At 38.8% G+C, this 17,560-nt stretch overlaps 1 protein-coding gene across 2 annotated transcripts in view; it reads right to left on the bottom strand.

Moving 5' to 3' along the window:
• Nucleotides 1-17,425, bottom strand: part of PRKAA2 (protein kinase AMP-activated catalytic subunit alpha 2) — a 102,502-nt gene extending 85,077 nt beyond the window's left edge. The window contains exon 1 of one of the 2 annotated variants that reach the window (XM_027965800.3): nucleotides 17,290-17,425. In XM_027965800.3, coding sequence (XP_027821601.1) covers nucleotides 17,290-17,383 — 94 coding nt within the window. In that variant the 5' untranslated portion in view covers nucleotides 17,384-17,425. 2 annotated transcript variants of the gene reach the window in all.
• Nucleotides 17,426-17,560: the final 135 nt, after the last annotated feature.

Below are 17,560 nucleotides of genomic sequence, written 5' to 3'. Positions count from 1 at the left end.
ACAATGTTCCATGTGTACTTGAGAATAATGTGTATTCTGTTGGACAGAATGTTACATATGTCCATTTGTTTTCAAGTGTGATTCAATTCCAGTGTTTCCTTGTTGAATTTGTTTCTATGTTCTATCCACTCCCGATAGTGGAATGCTGAAATATCCTACAATTACTGTACTGCTGTTTATTTCTCCTTTAAGATCTGTTACTATATGTTTAATGCATTTCGGTTCCTTTGTGTTGGGAGCATATATACTTATGATTGTAAGGAAATGGCAACCCACTCCAGTATTCTTGCCTAGAAAATGCCATGGACAGAGGAGCCTAGCAGCATACAGTTCATGGGATCACAAAGAGTCAGACATGACTGAGTAACTCAGCACATAACCTCTTGATATACTGATACCTTTATGATTATACAATGACCTTTTTTGTCTCATTACACTTTTTTCACTTGAAGTCTACTTTGTCTGATATAAGTGTGGTTATGCCTACCTTCTTTTGGTTTCCAATTACTTGAAATATTATCATCCATCCTTTCCTTTGAGCCATTTTGTGTCTTTAAAGCTAAAATGTGTTCTGTAGATCACATATAATTAGGTCTTGCTTTTTTTTTTTTTTAAATCCAGCCAGCCACTGTGTGCCTTTGGATTGGTGAATTCAATCCATTTACATTTAGAGTGACTATTTGACATGTAAAAACATACTACTGCCATACTGTCCTTTATCTTTTATTATTTTACTGCTCCACTATTTCTTCTTCTGTTTCTGTCTACCTTTGTAAGTTGGTGGTTTTCATAGTAATTTTCTCAGTCTCCCATGCAAAAAGATTATTTCATTCTCCACTAAATTCTTTCAGGGTTATCATGAAATTTATATAAAACTTTTCATAGATGAAACAGTTATTTTTCTGCTGATAGCAACTTATCTTCATTTGTCTATAAAAGTTCCATTCTTTAGCTCTTTCCTTTTTACATTTTTGACATCACAAATGACCTTTCTTATGATTTGATTACAACTTGTGGTAACTATACTTCATTTCCTTTAACTTCTGTGCTATAATTAGGACTTAAATATATTATTGCAAAAAGTTACTTTTCTATCATCATAATCAGAGTTGTGTACTTTCATCTTTTGTGCACTTTCAACTTGAAGAGCTCTTTTCAACGTTTCCTGTAAAGCGGGTCTAGTGGTGATTAACTCAGTTTTTGTCTGGGAAAGCCCATATTTCTCCTTCATATATGAAGACTAATTTTGCCAGATTGAGTATTCTGGGTTGGCAGCTTTTATCTTTCAACATTTTGAATATGTCATTCCACTGTCTCCTAGCCTACAGAGTTTCTCCTAATAAATCTGCTGATAGCCTAATGAGGGTAACTCTGTAGGTTACTATTTTTCCTTGCAGTCTTTAAAGTTATCATTGACTTTTGTCAGTTTGAATATGTCTTGGAGAATATCCTTTCGTGTTTAAATAAGTAAAAGTTCTCTTAGCTTTGTGGATGTATATATCCAGTTTCTTCTCCAGGTTTGGAAAGTTCTCAGCTATTATTTCTTTGACACACTCTCTGCTCTCTTTTACCTCTCTTCTTCCTTTGGCTCACCAGATTAAGTCAGATAGTTTTTGCAGTTTCTTCACTTTTTAAAAATCGTATTTCTCTTTCTCTCTCTGCCATCTGAATCATCTCTATATCCCTGCCCTTGAGCTTTCTAATTCTTCCACATGACCTGCTCTATTTCTATCACATTCTAATTATTAATCTCATTTATTGAGTTCTTTAGCTCCATAATTTGGTTTCTTTTTAGAATTTCAGTCACTTGGGTAAAGCACTCCTTCCATTTATTAATTTTTTTCCTGAGATCATTGTATTGCCTAAGTTTTCCTGCAGCTCATAGAATTTCCTCTTAATAGCTATTTTCAACTGTTGAGATCACAGTATTCCAGATCTTTGGGTTTGGTTGTGGGAAAACTGTCTTTTTCTCCTTGTGATAACAAGATTACAATGATATTTTCCCATGGTGTTTGATGAAATGAGACTTTGCTCTCACATTTGAAGTGGCAAAGATTTTTCTTTATTTAGGCAAGGCTTTGTTTACTTTACTCCTAACAATTCAGTAGGTTGGTAATTAGAAGTCTTCCTTTGGTTTTCCAGAAGGTGGTGCTATAACACAGGTTATTATTATTTTTAATTTTTTTCATTTCTCTTACCAGTACAAGGTTGGGAGTTAAGAATGTGCATCAACAACAAAAATAAGTTGGCAGAGAAAATAAAAGAGGAGAGGGTAGCTAGTGGCACATTGGAGGAGATGTATGCTAATCTTTGGGCTTTGGGTGTGCCCACAACCCAGTAGAGGGATCCCCAAGTTTGGGGTGAGGGTCCCACCAGCCCATGGGTAGTCCTATGGCCAGAATCATAGGACTAATGGACAGGAGATGCTTTCTTTCCATTCTCTTTGCCCTTTTCTTTCCTTTCCCTCTCTCCAGTCACTGAGTACTCTCCACAGAGAGAGCAACAGGTCCCTCTAGCTGCAGCATGGACAGCTGGGCAGACCCCTACTCACCACCATCACCCTCCACCTCCTTTGCCAAAAAAGGTCTGTGCTGACCCACTGCAGACCTACTGGCAACATTCCCTCACTTCACAGCCTTTTCTGCATTCCAATCCACCCACTTTCAGGTACAAAGATGGATGGATCTCGAGTGTCCCGGCATGCTAGGCAGAAGAGCTTTTTTTAAATTTTTTGGTTATGCATGTCCAATTAGATGTACATTGAAGGGGAGAGGAAAAAAAGAAATAACTCATACCATCATGATACTGACATCACTTCAATCGTAATTATTTTAAAGTCCATGTCTGATAGCTTAAATATCTGAATTCCTATGGGTTTTTTTTTATTGTCTTGCCCTTGTTTCCTAGAATGTTGAACACTGTGTGTGAAAAACTATAGAGGGTCCATATTATTTTATTCTCCTTCAGAGAATAAAGACAGGAGGCAGATCATCTTAATATGTCTAGTATTAAGCTGATTCTAAGGATTTCAGTCTTCAGGGGCTTGCAAACAAAAACCCAAGTGATTACCTGCAACTCTCCTCCTTGATAAGCTATGAACTCCAACTGCTGTCTCCCCAGGATTCAAACTATGCCTAGCTTTTCTGTCTTTTATCCACTGTTCTCTGTTTGGCTTCTTACATTTACCATCTTTACAAATTAGCAAATGACTCAAAGAGAAAAGGCAAACAAAATGTCAGACTCACTCCAATGCATTTTTCTTCTCACAGGGATACCAACCACACAAGTCCTGGCTGCCTTCAGATTTTCTCCAGATTTTCAATTCCACTTTAACTAGAAAGTTCATTTGATGCAAGTTAGAAATCATAGCCAGATAGGGAAGACAATCACATTAAAATATACAAGTGTGTGTGTGTCTCTGTGTGTGTGTGTGCGCATGTGTTTATCAATTCAGTTCAGTTGCTCAGTCATGTCCGACTCTTCAGGACCCCATGACCTGCAGCTCAGCAGTCTTCCCTGTTCATCACCAACTCCCGGAGCTTGCTCAAACTCATGTCCGTCGAGTCGGTGATGCCATCCAACCATCTCATCCTCCGTTGTCAGCTTCTCCTTTTGCCTTTGATCTTTTCCAGCATCAGGTTCTTTTCCAGATTAAATCTAGATAAATTCCAGATAAAATCTAGGAAAATATTATTTACCATACCTCACATGGCAAACTTTCTGAACTCCCGTAGTTATAATGATCATTCTCTGAAGGAAATATAAGTGGCTAAGATATTTTTTTTCCAAATTGTGGAACCAAGAACTAAAGTCAATATTCAACATTTAGCTTAATACAAAGTACAGAACTATACTATTAATACTTCTACAACTATCTACTAACATGGTTCATCAATATCAATCTATATGTCTATTTTCTACCCAAAACAATCTTTACACTTAAGTACTCATAATATATACTTCCAAAATTCATGGTCAGATAAAACGTCAATATCTTAGAACTGCTATCAACTGTTCTACTCTCTTATATACCTGCTTTTCATTTTCGTTTTTACCCTAGATTTGACACTTATCCCTATCAAATTCTACCTAGCAATTCAAAGGGTCAATGAAAATTTAAATTTTCATTCTGTGATCTATCAATTATCTCATCTAGCTTTGTTCTATCTCAAATAGAAAATCTTACTATATGTATTAAATGGAGTAAAAGACCAAGATTTCCCTTAGAATGACACGTAAGTTCTTTGGGAATAGTTGTTCAGCAGCAATAAGCCCTCCAAAGCACATTTCTTTATCTTAACCACCAAATTTCTTACTAAAAGCAAATTTATAGTATACAGTATAACCATTATACTACTTAATTGTGAATTACTAGAGCACTGAGAAGGCCTGGTATAAATCTGAGTAAAAGGTAGATTTATTATATCATATTTGACACAGAATTCAAACATGAGAGAAGAATCATTTAAGTAAATTCTGTTTTGAATTATTTCCCTCTTCCTTCTTTCCAGATACTCCCAATTTGTAGTATTATTGCCACATTTTTGACAATGACATAAATAGTTTGCTTAAAATCTTGTATGACTAAACATGGTAGGTGCTTAAGATATAATTGGTTCTATTATCTCATTATATGGAGCTACCCCACATCCTAGGTCAGGGGCGGTGGCTGAGTCGAGCCCCCCAACACCCGAGGTCAGGGGCGGCAGCCGAGAGGAGCAATCCCACGTCCAAGGAGCTGTGGCTGCACAGGCGCAGGAGGGCCGACAGGAGCTACTCCACGTCCAAGGTCAGGAGGGGCGACCGTGAGGAGATACCCTACGTCCAAGGTAAGAGAAACCCAACTAAGATGTTAAGTGTTGAAAGGGCATCAGAGAGCAGACACACTGAAACTTTAATCACAGAAAACTAGCCAATCTGATCACACGGACCACGGCCTGTCTAACTCAGTGAAACTAAGCAATGCCATGTGGGGCCACCCGAGATGGTGGGGTCATGGTGGGGAGGTCTGAACAGAATGTGGTCCACTGGAGAAGGGAATGGCAAACCACTTCAGTATTCTTGCCTTGAGAACCCCAGGAACAGTATGAAAAGGCAAAATGATAGGATACTGAAAGAGGAACTCCCCAGGTCGGTAGGTGCCCAATATGCTACTGGAGATCAGTGGAGAAATAACTCCAGAAAGAATGAAGGGATGGAACCAAAGCAAAAACACCACCCAGCTGTGGATGTGACTGGTGATAGAAGCAAGGTCCAATGCTGTAAACAGCAATATTGCATAGGAACCTGGAATGTCAGGTCCATGAATCAAGGCAAATTGGAAGTGGTCAAACAGGAGATGGCAAGAGTGAATGTTGATATTTTAGGAATCAGCGAACTAAAATGGACTGGATGGGTGAATTTAACTCAGATGGCCATTATATCTACTACTGTGGGCAGGAAACCCTTAGAAGAAATGGAGTAGCCATCATGGTCAACAAAAGAGTCTGAAATGTAGTATTAGAATGCAATCTCAAAAACCACAGAATGATCTCTGTTCATTTCCAAGGCAAACCACTCAATGTCACGGTAATCCAAGCCTATGCTCCAACCAGTAACACTGAAGAAATTAAGTTGCATGGTTCTGTGAAGACCTACAAGACCTTATAGAACTAACACCAAAAAAAAAAAAAAAAGATGTCCTTTTCATTATAGGGGACTGGAATGCAAAAGTAGGAAGTCAAGTAACACCTGGAATAACAAGCAAATGTGGACTGGAATGCAAAAGTAGGAAGTCAAGAAACACCTGGAATAACAAGCAAATTTGGCCTTGAAGTACGGAATGAAGCAGGGCAAAGGCTAATAGAGTTTTGCCAAGAGAATGCACTGGTCATCGCAAACATCCTCTTCCAACAACACAAGAGAAGACTCTACACATGGACATCACCAGATGGTCAACACTGAAATCAGATTGATTATATTCTTTGCAGCCAAAGATGGAGAAGCTCTATACAGTCAGCAAAAACAAGACCAGGAGCTGACTGTGGCTCAGATCATGAACTCCTTATTGCCAAATTCAAACTTCAATTGAAGAAAGTAGGGAAAACCACTAGACCATTCAGGTATGACCTAAATCATATCCCTTATGATTATACAGTGGAAGTGAGAAATAGACTTAAGGGCCTAGATCTGATAGACAGAGTGCCTGAGGAACTATGGATGGAGGTTCGTGACATTGTACAGGAGATAGGGATCAAGACCATCCCCATGGAAAAGTAATGCAAAAAAGCAAAATGGCTGTCTGAGGAGGACTTACAAATAGCTGTGAAAAGAAGAGAGGCGAAAAGCAAAGGAGAAAAGGAAAGATATTCCCATTTGAATGCAGACTTCCAAAGAATAGCAAAGAGAGATAAGAAAACCTTTCTCAGTGATCAATGCAAAGAAATAGAGGAAAACAACAGAATGAGAAAGACTAGACATCTCTTCAAGAAAATTAGAGATACCAAGGGAACATTTCATCCAAAGATGGACTCGATAAAGGACAGAAATGGTATGGACCTAACAGGAGCAGAAGATACTAAGAAGAGGTGGCAAGAACACACGGAAGAACTGTACAAAAAAGATCTTCATGACCCAGATAATCACAATGGTGTGATCACTCACCCAGAGCCAGACATCCTGGAATGTGAAGTCAAATGGGCCTTAGAAAGCATCACTACGAACAAAGCTAGTGGAGCTGATGGAATTCCAGTTGAGCTATTTCAAATCCTGAAAGATGATGCTGTGAAAGTGCTGCACTCAATATGCCAGCAAATTTGGAAAACTCAGCAGTGGCCACAGGACTGGAAAAGGTCAGTTTTCATTCCAATCCCAAAGGAAGGCAATGCCAAAGAATGCTCAAAGTAACGCATAATTGCATTCATTTCACACACTAGTAAAGTAATGCTTAAAATTCTCCAAGCCAGGCTTCAACAATAGGTGAAACGTGAACCTCCAGATGTTCAAGCTGGTTTTAGAAAAGGCAGAGGAACCAGAGATCAAATTGCCAACATCACTGAAAAAGCAAGAGAAAAAGCAAGAGAGTTCCAGAAAACATCTATTTCTGCTTTATTGACTATGACAAAGCCTTTGACTACGTGGATCACAATAAACTGTGGGAAATTCTGGAAGAGATGGGAATACCAGACCACCTGAGCTGCCTCTTGAGAAACCTATATGCAGGTCAGGAAGCAACAGTTAGAACTGGACATGGAACAACAGCCTGGTTCCAAATAGGAAAAGGAGTACTCCAAGGCTGTCACCCTGCTTATTTAACTTATATGCAGAGTACATCATGAGAAATGTTGGGCTGGAGGAAGCACAAGCTGGAATCAAGATTCCCAGGAGAAGTATCAACAACCTCAGATATGCAGATGACACCACCCTTATGGCAGAAAGGGAAGAGGAACTAAAAAGCCTCTTGATGAAAGTGAAAGAGGAGAGTGAAAAAGTTGGCTTAAAGTTCAGCATTCAGAAAATGAAGATCATGGCATCTGGTCCCATCACTTCATGGGAAATAGATGGGGAAACAGTAGAAACAGTGTCAGACTTTATTTTTTGGGGCTCTAAAATCACTGCAGATGATGACTGCAGCCATGAAATTAAAAGACGCTTACTCCTTGGAAGAAAAGTTATTTCCAACCTAGTAGCATATTAAAAAGCAGAAACATTACTTTGCCAACAAAGTTCTGTGTAGTCAAGGCTATGGTTTTTCCAGTGGTCATGTATGGTGTGAGTGTTGGACTGTGAAGAAAGCTGAGTGCTGAAGAATTGATGCTTTTGAACTGTGGTGTTGGAGAAGACTCTTGAGAGTCCCTTGGACTGCAAGGAGCTCCAACCCGTGCATCCTAAAGGAGACCAGTCCTGGTTGTTCATTGGAAGGACTGATGCTAAAGCTGAAACTCCAGTACTTTGGCCACCTCATGCGAAGAGTTGACTCATTGGAAAAGACTCTGATGCTGGGAGGGATTGGGGGCAGGAGGAGAAGGGGGCGACAGAGGATGAGATGGCTGGATGGCATCACCGACTTGATGGACATGAGTTTGAGTGAACTCTGGGAGATGGTGATGGACAGGGAGGCTGGCGTGCTGCAATTCATGGGGTCACAAGAAGTTGGACACGACTGAGCAACTGAACTGACTGACTGATTATCTCATTAACTAAGTCTGGCAGAACTCAAGTCAATTATGGAATACATATGGTACCACGTTATGCCCCAACACATTAAAAACAAAAATTAAATAATATTTATGGTAGTTATCAAGTAAGGTAAGACTTTAGAAAAAAATCTTATGGCAAAGTTAAAACTTTAATTCCATTATTTTCAATTATGATAGCTATATAACCATCTTATAACTAATTTATAATTAAGAAATTGAGAGATTAAATGAGAATATATTGCTCACTATGTTTTTAATAGTGCATAAAATGTAAATACAAAATAATATGAAGAATAAGATTCCAAAAAAAAGTATTTCAATAAATTAATACACTAACATTCAGGATAAAAGATGTTATAGCAAGATTTGATGATTCTATGACAGGCATTTAAAAAACCTTAGGGCAAATTTTTAAAAGGATTATTAACACTTAAAAACTAAAAGCACTACCAAAAGAAATACAGTAAAATTTATCAGAGGCAAACACTGTCAACCATAAGACACCACTTAAGCAAGAATACTGTTCCCTTGAAGGGGTGCAGGTTTCTATTATTAGCAGAGATAAGAGCTGCCTCAAATTCTTTCCTTAATAACACTATACTAAAAATAAAATGGTTGCCACATTTCAAAATAAACACATTGCTTTCAATATGCATTTCAATGGTCTAAATAATAGATAAAAATCTATTTAACCTGATTCAAAGTGTTTTCTCTTACATTTGCAACTAATAAACACACTAGGGAGACTGGCTCTCACTTTCATAACACATTCAATATTTTAGGGGTCTTCTGCCACCCACTTTCTCATTTGAGATTAGATCTTCTCTTAGATCCAATTAAATTATCTACCTAGCTTCAAAATATTAACTATTTGCTCTATACAGTACCTTCCCTCTCTTTAAGGAAATCACAAGAATATCAGAAGAGTAAATGCAACAGTATAATCACTAGAAAGCAGTACAAGCGCTTTAAGCAGAGCTAACATGGACTACAAGGTAAGTGACTGTTTCGGCATATTTAAAAAAAAAAAATCTAGATAAAGCAGTGCTGCGTCAGCACGGGAAAGGGAGAAAGTCCACAGAATTGAAGTAAGTTCCTCAGTATATGATCACCTACAAAAATCCTTTCTAACTCACAAAGTTATATGTGGAGAAAAATTGTAGAAAGCATCTTTAGCTCAGAGTCTGCATTTTCTGAAGTTTGAAAAAAATTAACTGTGTGTATTATTTTGGTTCTACTCCAAGTAGAACCTTGACAACAAACCACACATAAAAACTGCCAGCTGCTGCTCACATCCTCCTCCCTTTCCCAGCTTTACCTCCTTCATCCAAGAGTTCTATGATCACTATCATGAGACCTGGAATAGATAATCTGTTACATGTTTGCATATATTCATTGCATACATATACATGGTATACAGAAGAGGGTGGTAAGTGAGCAGTGTCTGGAGAAGTAGATTAATAAACATACACAAATGAAATATGAAAAAAGACCAGAGAAAAATAAAACAGAACATAGAAAACTCTTTCTTCTCAACATCAATTAAATCCTGGTCTCAGAACCAGATCACAGATTATTCTCAGAGTTCAGCATATTACAGGTTTACAAATACATAAAATAGGGCCCAAGTATACAAATACATAAAAGTTAAGTACTTGTATATTTTCACCTACATTTTCTCCTGTATTACTCTCAAAAGTATAAAAGACCATATAAGTCTTATTCCCTTTTTCAGAGATCAAGTGACTTTGGCTTATAACAGCAAACTTCCACACAGGAGGCCTTCTAAATCCAGTATTCTCTATACTGTATACCATCCTGCCTTTGTGAACTTCCTCTGAATCTATCCATCTATAACATTGTTTCCTATGGAAAAGTGTCTTTCAAGAATCAATCCATTACACAAAATGAACAAAATCCATTCAGCATTAAGGACAAAACACTAAAATCATAAAAATAAGATAAATCAGAGGGTAAGAACCCTAAATAGCACACTATTTACTTGATCATTTAAGAAAGATGATGAATTTATTTTCATTCCAACATTAACAGTCTAGTATTTCAGAAAATATATAGCTTCATTAGTTGGAAGTATTAGTTGTTAAGTATTGCTTAACAGCTGTTTAGAATTACATATTTTCAGAAGTAAAATCAGTTCAGCTAGCAATTTATATGAACATCAACAGGTATTTCCATGTCATTCTTATTTTATTCATTTTCCATCTTTGTGAAAAAACAAATTTCATGATTTAACCCAAAAAGATATTGGATTTTTAATATAAACACTAAAAACTAAATATAATATAGCACAAATGAGTTAATCATTAGGAACTTTCCAATGTAGGCAACCAAAAAAATTGGGGCAAATTATTAAAGTTAAGTCTCAGTGTTGCAATCAGAGTTGCAATCAGAATCGCAATCAGTAAACATTTATTATTAATAACACCTCACACAAGGTACAGGATTCACTCAAAATGGCCATGTATCATCTCCACAACAGCCATCTATCTGTAAAGTAGCTCATTTTCTCTTAAGCCATTTTATGTGCCTCAATTCATTTAATCCTTAAAAAGCTAGAACATAGGTAGCCAAGTATTGTTACTGTCATTCTACAAGCTCAAGGAAGTTTAATGGTTTCCCAAATTCATACAACTGGCAGTAGCATGAAATGAAAATCCCCAGCTAACGCCTTCCAAAACCAATGTTCCTTCATTCTAGGACATCGTTATTTTTTACAAATTCTCTTTAGTCTGGTTACTAAAGGCCACCGGCAATCTTTAGTCAAAGTTATTTTCATAATGGTGATGGGGCCACCCTGAAATACCTGGTATTTTAAAGAAATTTAAATACTTAGATTAGTTAATAGTGTCAGAATTCAGTAACCTTATCATATAAAAAAATGGAATGGATTGAGACACAATAGTAAAATTTATATGAAAATATAATTTTTAATCATCTATATGGAATTTATCTGCCTGCCAATTCAGGAGACTTATGAGACAGGGGTTCGGTCCCTGGATGCGGAAGATCCCCTGCAGGAGGGAACGGCAACCCACTCCAGTATTCTTGTCTGGAGAATCCCCATGGACAGAGGAGCCTAGCAGGCTAGAGTCACAAAGGGTCGCAAAGAGTGGGACAGACATACATCAGAGAACCATAAATTTACCACTTCTGCAACATCCTAGCACTGTAACATTAGGCAAATTAAAGTATCTAATTCTAAATATCTACATTTGCAAAATGGAGATAATACCAAATCCAGGGTTACTTTGGGGAATAAATAAAACCAAGTACATATATAGCAAACATAGTATCAACTTAATCAAGTCGTAGCTTTTATCAATAAATTGTTACAAATATGTTTCCCTTTTCTTTTGTTTTACATTATTTCGGCTATAGTCTTCATTAATTCAAACTTCCACTAAGCCAGAAGAACAATTAAATTTATCCATTTTTTGAAATTAAATCTTCAAAAATTCGGTTGCAAATAAATTTCACATTCCAGTGTCACTGCTAAGGAGAAGAAAACAAAGCCCAAAGAGGTTTCAAGTATTCTTTAGGGCCTTGACACTACAGTTCAGCTGCTCAGTCGTGTCGGACTCTTTGCAACCCCATGAACTGCAGCATGCCAGGCTTCCCTGTCCATCACCAACTCCTGGAGCTTGTTCAAACTCATGTCCATCAAGTCTGTGATGCCGTCCAACCATCTCCTCCTCTGTTGTCCTCTTCTCCTCCTGCCTTCAGTCTTTCCCATCATCAGGGTCTTTTCCAATGTCAGTTCTTCACATCAGGTGGCGAAAGTAATGGAGCTTCCGTTTCAGCATAACTCCTTCCAGTGAATATTCAGGACTGATTTTCTTTAGGATGAACTGGTTTGATCTCTTTGCAGTTCCAGGGACTTGACACTACATGAGGGTCAAAAACAATGCCAGTGTGGGCCGGAAATACCACAGGTATAACTCTGAGGTCTACCAACTGACCAGCTAGTTGTCTCAGATCTAGTTTATCACTTAGGACTGGTATTTATATTCTAGGGCTTCCCAGGAGGCACAGTAGTAAAGAATCTGCCTGCCAATGCAGGAGACACAAGAGACAGGAGTTCAGTCCCTGGGTTGGGAAGATCCCCTGGAACAGGAAATGGCAACCCACTTCAGTATTCTTGCCTGAAAATTTCCATAGACAGAAGAGTCTGGCAGGCTGCAGTCCATGGAGTCCATGGAGAGCCGGATACAACTGAACACAAGCTCTACCTTTGCTTATCTTTCCTGTTATCTTACACAGACGCGAAGATTTAATAAAATATTTACTTAATTTTGGGAAAGCCAAATCTGTGAGCCATTCACATAACTATTTGAAAAACAACAAAAAACAAAGCCTTGATGAGACCTTGCTGACTAGAAAAGGCTACTTTGACTGAAAGCATCCTATGAGATGGTTGGATGGCATCACTAACTTGATGGACATGAGTTTGAGCAAGCTCTGGGAGTTGGTGATAAATGGGAAGCCCGGTGTGCTGCAGTCCATGGGGTTGCAAAGAGTCAGACACGATTGAGCGACTGAACTGAACTGATCCTATGGTGTACAATTCTAATGAAGAATAATGATTTCATAAATCAAATCTGTCAGTTCTCACCCTGAAAATACAAGCTTCTTTTAAAAATATAATTACCATTATATTTAAAACACTTTTTTTCTTCAACTGGTCTTTGTAAAACACATATACAAGATCTGTTCTTCTAGAATTTCTGTGACCTTCATTATTTAGGTAAGAACTGAGCAAGTCTAATTACAAGAGCTCTTAAATAGCAGTTATACCTTACCTGGGAAAGAGTAAGAACCAAAACAATACATAGAAAAAATTTAAAGAACGCACTACATAGATAAAACACACTACTTCAAACTCTGACAGCCAACATAATCTGTTTCCATAAGCACTCCCCTAGTACTCTTACACTAGAACAACGGAGAAAAAAATCAACTCAATATTTTAAATAAGGTTTCAATTATTTATCAACAATTAGAAGGATTTACATATGTTTTTAAAAGCAACTTTAAACAAGTGCTATTAAATGAAAACTAGTTATTTCCATTTTTGTTCATTGTACCTAACTTTGATCTGTAAATTGATACATCAACAACTGAAGTTAAATTTTCAATATCTATAAATAACATAATAGTTAAAGAGAGAAGGGGCATAAAATATTTAGCACTTCTCCATTTCCATGTTTTTATAGCCATATAAAACTAAACCATCTACTACTGTTTAATAGAAGTTAAATTTATAAAGTCTAAATCAATAGCAAATAAAAATGTAAGTATTTTCAATAAATGGTCCTGGAACAATTGGATATCCATATTCAAAAAGCTGACCTTAGAATCTCAACTTATACCATACTCAAATGTTAACTCAAAATGGGTCCTAGATGTAACTATAAGAGCTAAAACAATAAACATCTATCTTTTTAAAAAATGTGAAGAAATTCTTGAAACCCAAAGCAAAGATTTCTTAAATATAACATCAAAAGCATCATCCATAAAAGGAAATAGTCAATAAGCAGGACCTCACAAAAATTCAAAACACTTACACATGTCAGACAACTGACGTGAAGAAAATATTTGCAATAAGGGACTTGTATCCAGAATTCATAAAAAAAAATTCTTATGAACTCAATCAATCCAACAAATGAACTAAAGATATGAAAAGACATTTCACTCAAGATACACAAATGGCTATTCAGCACATGAAAAGATGTTCAGTATCATCACTAGGAAAGCACAAATTGAAACCCCATGAGTTACCATTTCACACCTACTAGAAGAGTTATAAGAAGACAATAAATACATGTCAGTGAGGATTTGGAGAAATAGGAACCCTCATACATTATTGGTGGGACTGTAAAATGGTACAACCACTTTGGAACAGTGTGCAGTTTCTCCAACAAATAAAAATAAAATTATGATACAAGCCAACAATTCTACTCTTAGGTATACTACCCGATATATATGAGAACATATATCCGCAACAAAGACTTGCATACAACGTTTGTGGTGGCATTATCTGTAACAGTCCCAAACTGAAAACAGAGGTCATCAACAGGTGACTGCATAGGCAAAATGTGGCATTTTCATGAGGTGGAATATTATTAAGCAATGAAAAGGAACAATGCTATGTCACGCATGAACATCAAAAGCCTTGTTAAAGAAGTCAGACGTGAGACTTCATATTCAATGATCTCATTTATAAGAAATGTCCAGAGAAAGCATATTTATTCAGACAGAAAACAGATTAACAGTTTCCTAGGGCTAAGGGTTAACTATAAATGGCATGAGGAATTTTATTATGGTGATGAAAATGTTATAAATTGACCTACAAAATGGTTGCACCATTCAGTAAAGTCACTAAAAATCACTGACTTGTCCTACACATAATACATTTAGGATGGGTGACTTTTAGGATATCTTAAATATGCTTGAAAAAAAGTTGTGTTTAAAAATAAGCGTGCTTTTGTTTGTAGTCCCTTAAAGAATTACAGTGGACCCTTGAACAACACTGGAGTTAGAGGCACTGGACCCCAGGAAGTTGAAAACTTGTGTATAACCTTATATTCCTCCCGCAGTATTCATGGTTTCACATTTTAGGATTCAACCAACCTTGACTGTATAATACTGTAGTATTTATTTAGAGGAAAAAAATTATCTGTTGTAAAAGTAGATCTCTGCAGTTCAGACTCATGGTGTTCAAGGGTCCACTGTAAATGAGTAACTTTAGACTGCTGCACTTATATAATTTTTATTAAGCAACTGTACTAATCCTAACTTTGGATGGGAGAGCACTAACTTTGGAGAGGTGTTCATACAGTGTTAGGAAATCTCCCCAGTTAGCTGCTCACTGGGAAGGAGTCTTCCAGGAAAAGGATTTCTCATAAATCCAAGTACCTTCTGTTGGTTTATATTTTAGGTCAGTTCAAGGATATATACAAAAAGAGATTTAAGTTGTCCTGTGACAATGGACCAAATGATCTATCTGATGGGTATTTTAGCCAATATTCAGGTTACACAATAATTTTTTTAAAAACAACAATTTTTAATGCAATTTGAAAAGGAACAGTATACATTATATAACTTGGAAAGTGTACATGCCTAGATGGTGAAGACTTGAGTGCGTAACATCAAAACACAATAGTCCTTAGTAATGTCACAGCATTAATCCAGTTCCTGAATCTTCATATATTCACTCTAAATATATTCTCTCCACTTACCACTTTATGAGGTCTTGCAAACCTAAGCCAGGAAGGACTTCACAGCCCTCACAGGACTTGAAAGAATTTTACAAACCTGAGGTCTTTATATAAACATACACCCTATCTGTAAGGCCATGCCTGACAATCTTACTGAAAACTGTGAACTGCACAAAACTCCGATTCACTTGTCTTCACAGCACTAAAAATACTACACACACACACACACACACACACACACAAATATATACAGTGATTACTGTCTTCCCCTACTTGAATATAAGCACCACAAAAGGAAAGATTTTAATGATTTTGTTCCTAGGGTGTCCCCATTACCTAGAACAGTGCCTGGCACACTGTAGGCACTCAGTAAGTGTTTACTGAACAAAAGAAAGGGTATCAGATGTGTGCAAGTAAATAAAAGCTGATCCCTACCATATGAATGAACGAGTCTCTTCTATCCACTTACAGCCTGGATTCAAGGTTAAAATAGGATTTTTGGACGAAGTGGAAGAGTAGTATTGATCTCTACACTACCATGTGTAAAACAGCTAGCTAGTGGGAAGCTAAGGTATGGCACAGAGAACGGCTGAGCGTTCTGTGATGACCTAGCAGAGTGGGAGGGAGGCTCAAGAAGGAGGGAATACATGTATACTTACAGCTGATTCACAATGTCATAGAGAAGAAACTAACACAAAATTGTAATTTACTATAATTTTTAAAACTTAAAATTTTTTCATTATGATTTTTTAAGGAAATAGAGGCCTCAATAAAATCCTCAAGCTGCCTACCCAACATTTTCTCAGCAAAATGAAAAAAGAAAAAAGCAACAACCAAAAGAAGTATTTTTAATAAGTTGGTTCTAGTTCTGGAGAGAGGACAAGTTAATTAATCTCACATGACTCTTAAGAAAAACAGGAAAGTTCAATACTTAACTAGTAACCAGTAAAAAAAAAAAAAAAAAAAAATCAAAGCAGCCTGTTTTTCTACACCCAAAATGGGATCCCATCACTTAGGAACACAGAGCTCAGCAGAGTACGTCTTAGCAATTCTGGCCTCAGCCCTACATCCTCAAGATCCAACTCCAAAGTCCCTTTTTCCTTTCCCTCCATCCTGGAAGCCTTCCTAGAACCATTTTACACACACAAGCAACCTTCAGACCTCCCAGTTCTAAGCCCTGACCCAACCCAGGTACATCCCAGCGTTTCCCAAGGCCAGCAGAAAGACCCACCCACCTCGCGCCCCGGGGATCCCCCGTAAACTACCAGCCCTACTAATCCAGAGTCAGGGAGCACGAAAGAATCCAGACAGCAGGACTTCCCAGCCTGGCCAAAATTGGAGGACATTTTAGACCTTTATCCCAGTTCTGCCAATTTCAGTGTGACCTTGAACACGTCCCTGCTAGGGGGTCCCCGTTTTCTCACGTTACAGGCGAAGATAACACCTGCAGCTGCTGTAAGGATTACAGGAGATCACACGTGAAGCACCTAACGGGACACCTGGCACGAAATGGGAACTCCACCATCAGGACCGTGGGTCATTCCTCAGGGTCCTTGCAGCCTCCCAGCTGAAAGGCATCTCGCCCAACAACCCAATCTCCGGGTTTCAGAGGGGGGCACTAAGGTCGGGCAGTAGAAGCGTGCTGGACGCCAGTCCCAGGACCTCGCGACGCCCCCGCCCGAGCCCCCTCGCCGGGACGCCGCCGTTGCCGCGGGGCGAAGCGGTACCCACTGCCTTCCCTCGGTCCCCAGGTTCCGCGCGGCCCGGGCGCGGCCGCTCCACCTGCCGCCAGGCCCCGCCACCCGCTGCCCGCTCGCGGCCCGGCACACCCGGACTCCGGGGCTCGGCCTCCCGCGAGGCGCGGCGTACTCAACTCTTCACTTTGCCGAAGGTGCCGACGCCCAGCGTGTCGCCCAGCACGTAGTGGCCGATCTTCACCCGCCCGTCGTGCTTCTGCTTCTCAGCCATGTTCGGCGCGCGCAGCCTCGCTCCGCCGCCGCGGGATCCTCTGCGCGGCCACCGCCGCCGCCTACCCACAGTGCAGCGGGCCCGCGGGGGGCGGGGGCCCGAGACTTGGGGACCAGGCGAGACGGGGCGGGGCGGGGCGGGGCGGGGGGAGGGGGGACGCGAGCAGGTGGGGGGCAG

The sequence above is a fragment of the Ovis aries genome, chromosome 1, assembly GCF_016772045.2.
Source record: "Ovis aries strain OAR_USU_Benz2616 breed Rambouillet chromosome 1, ARS-UI_Ramb_v3.0, whole genome shotgun sequence".
NCBI lineage: Eukaryota > Metazoa > Chordata > Mammalia > Artiodactyla > Bovidae > Ovis > Ovis aries.
The sequence above is the reverse complement of the archived record's forward strand: the minus strand, read 5'-3'. Positions and strand labels throughout refer to the sequence as shown.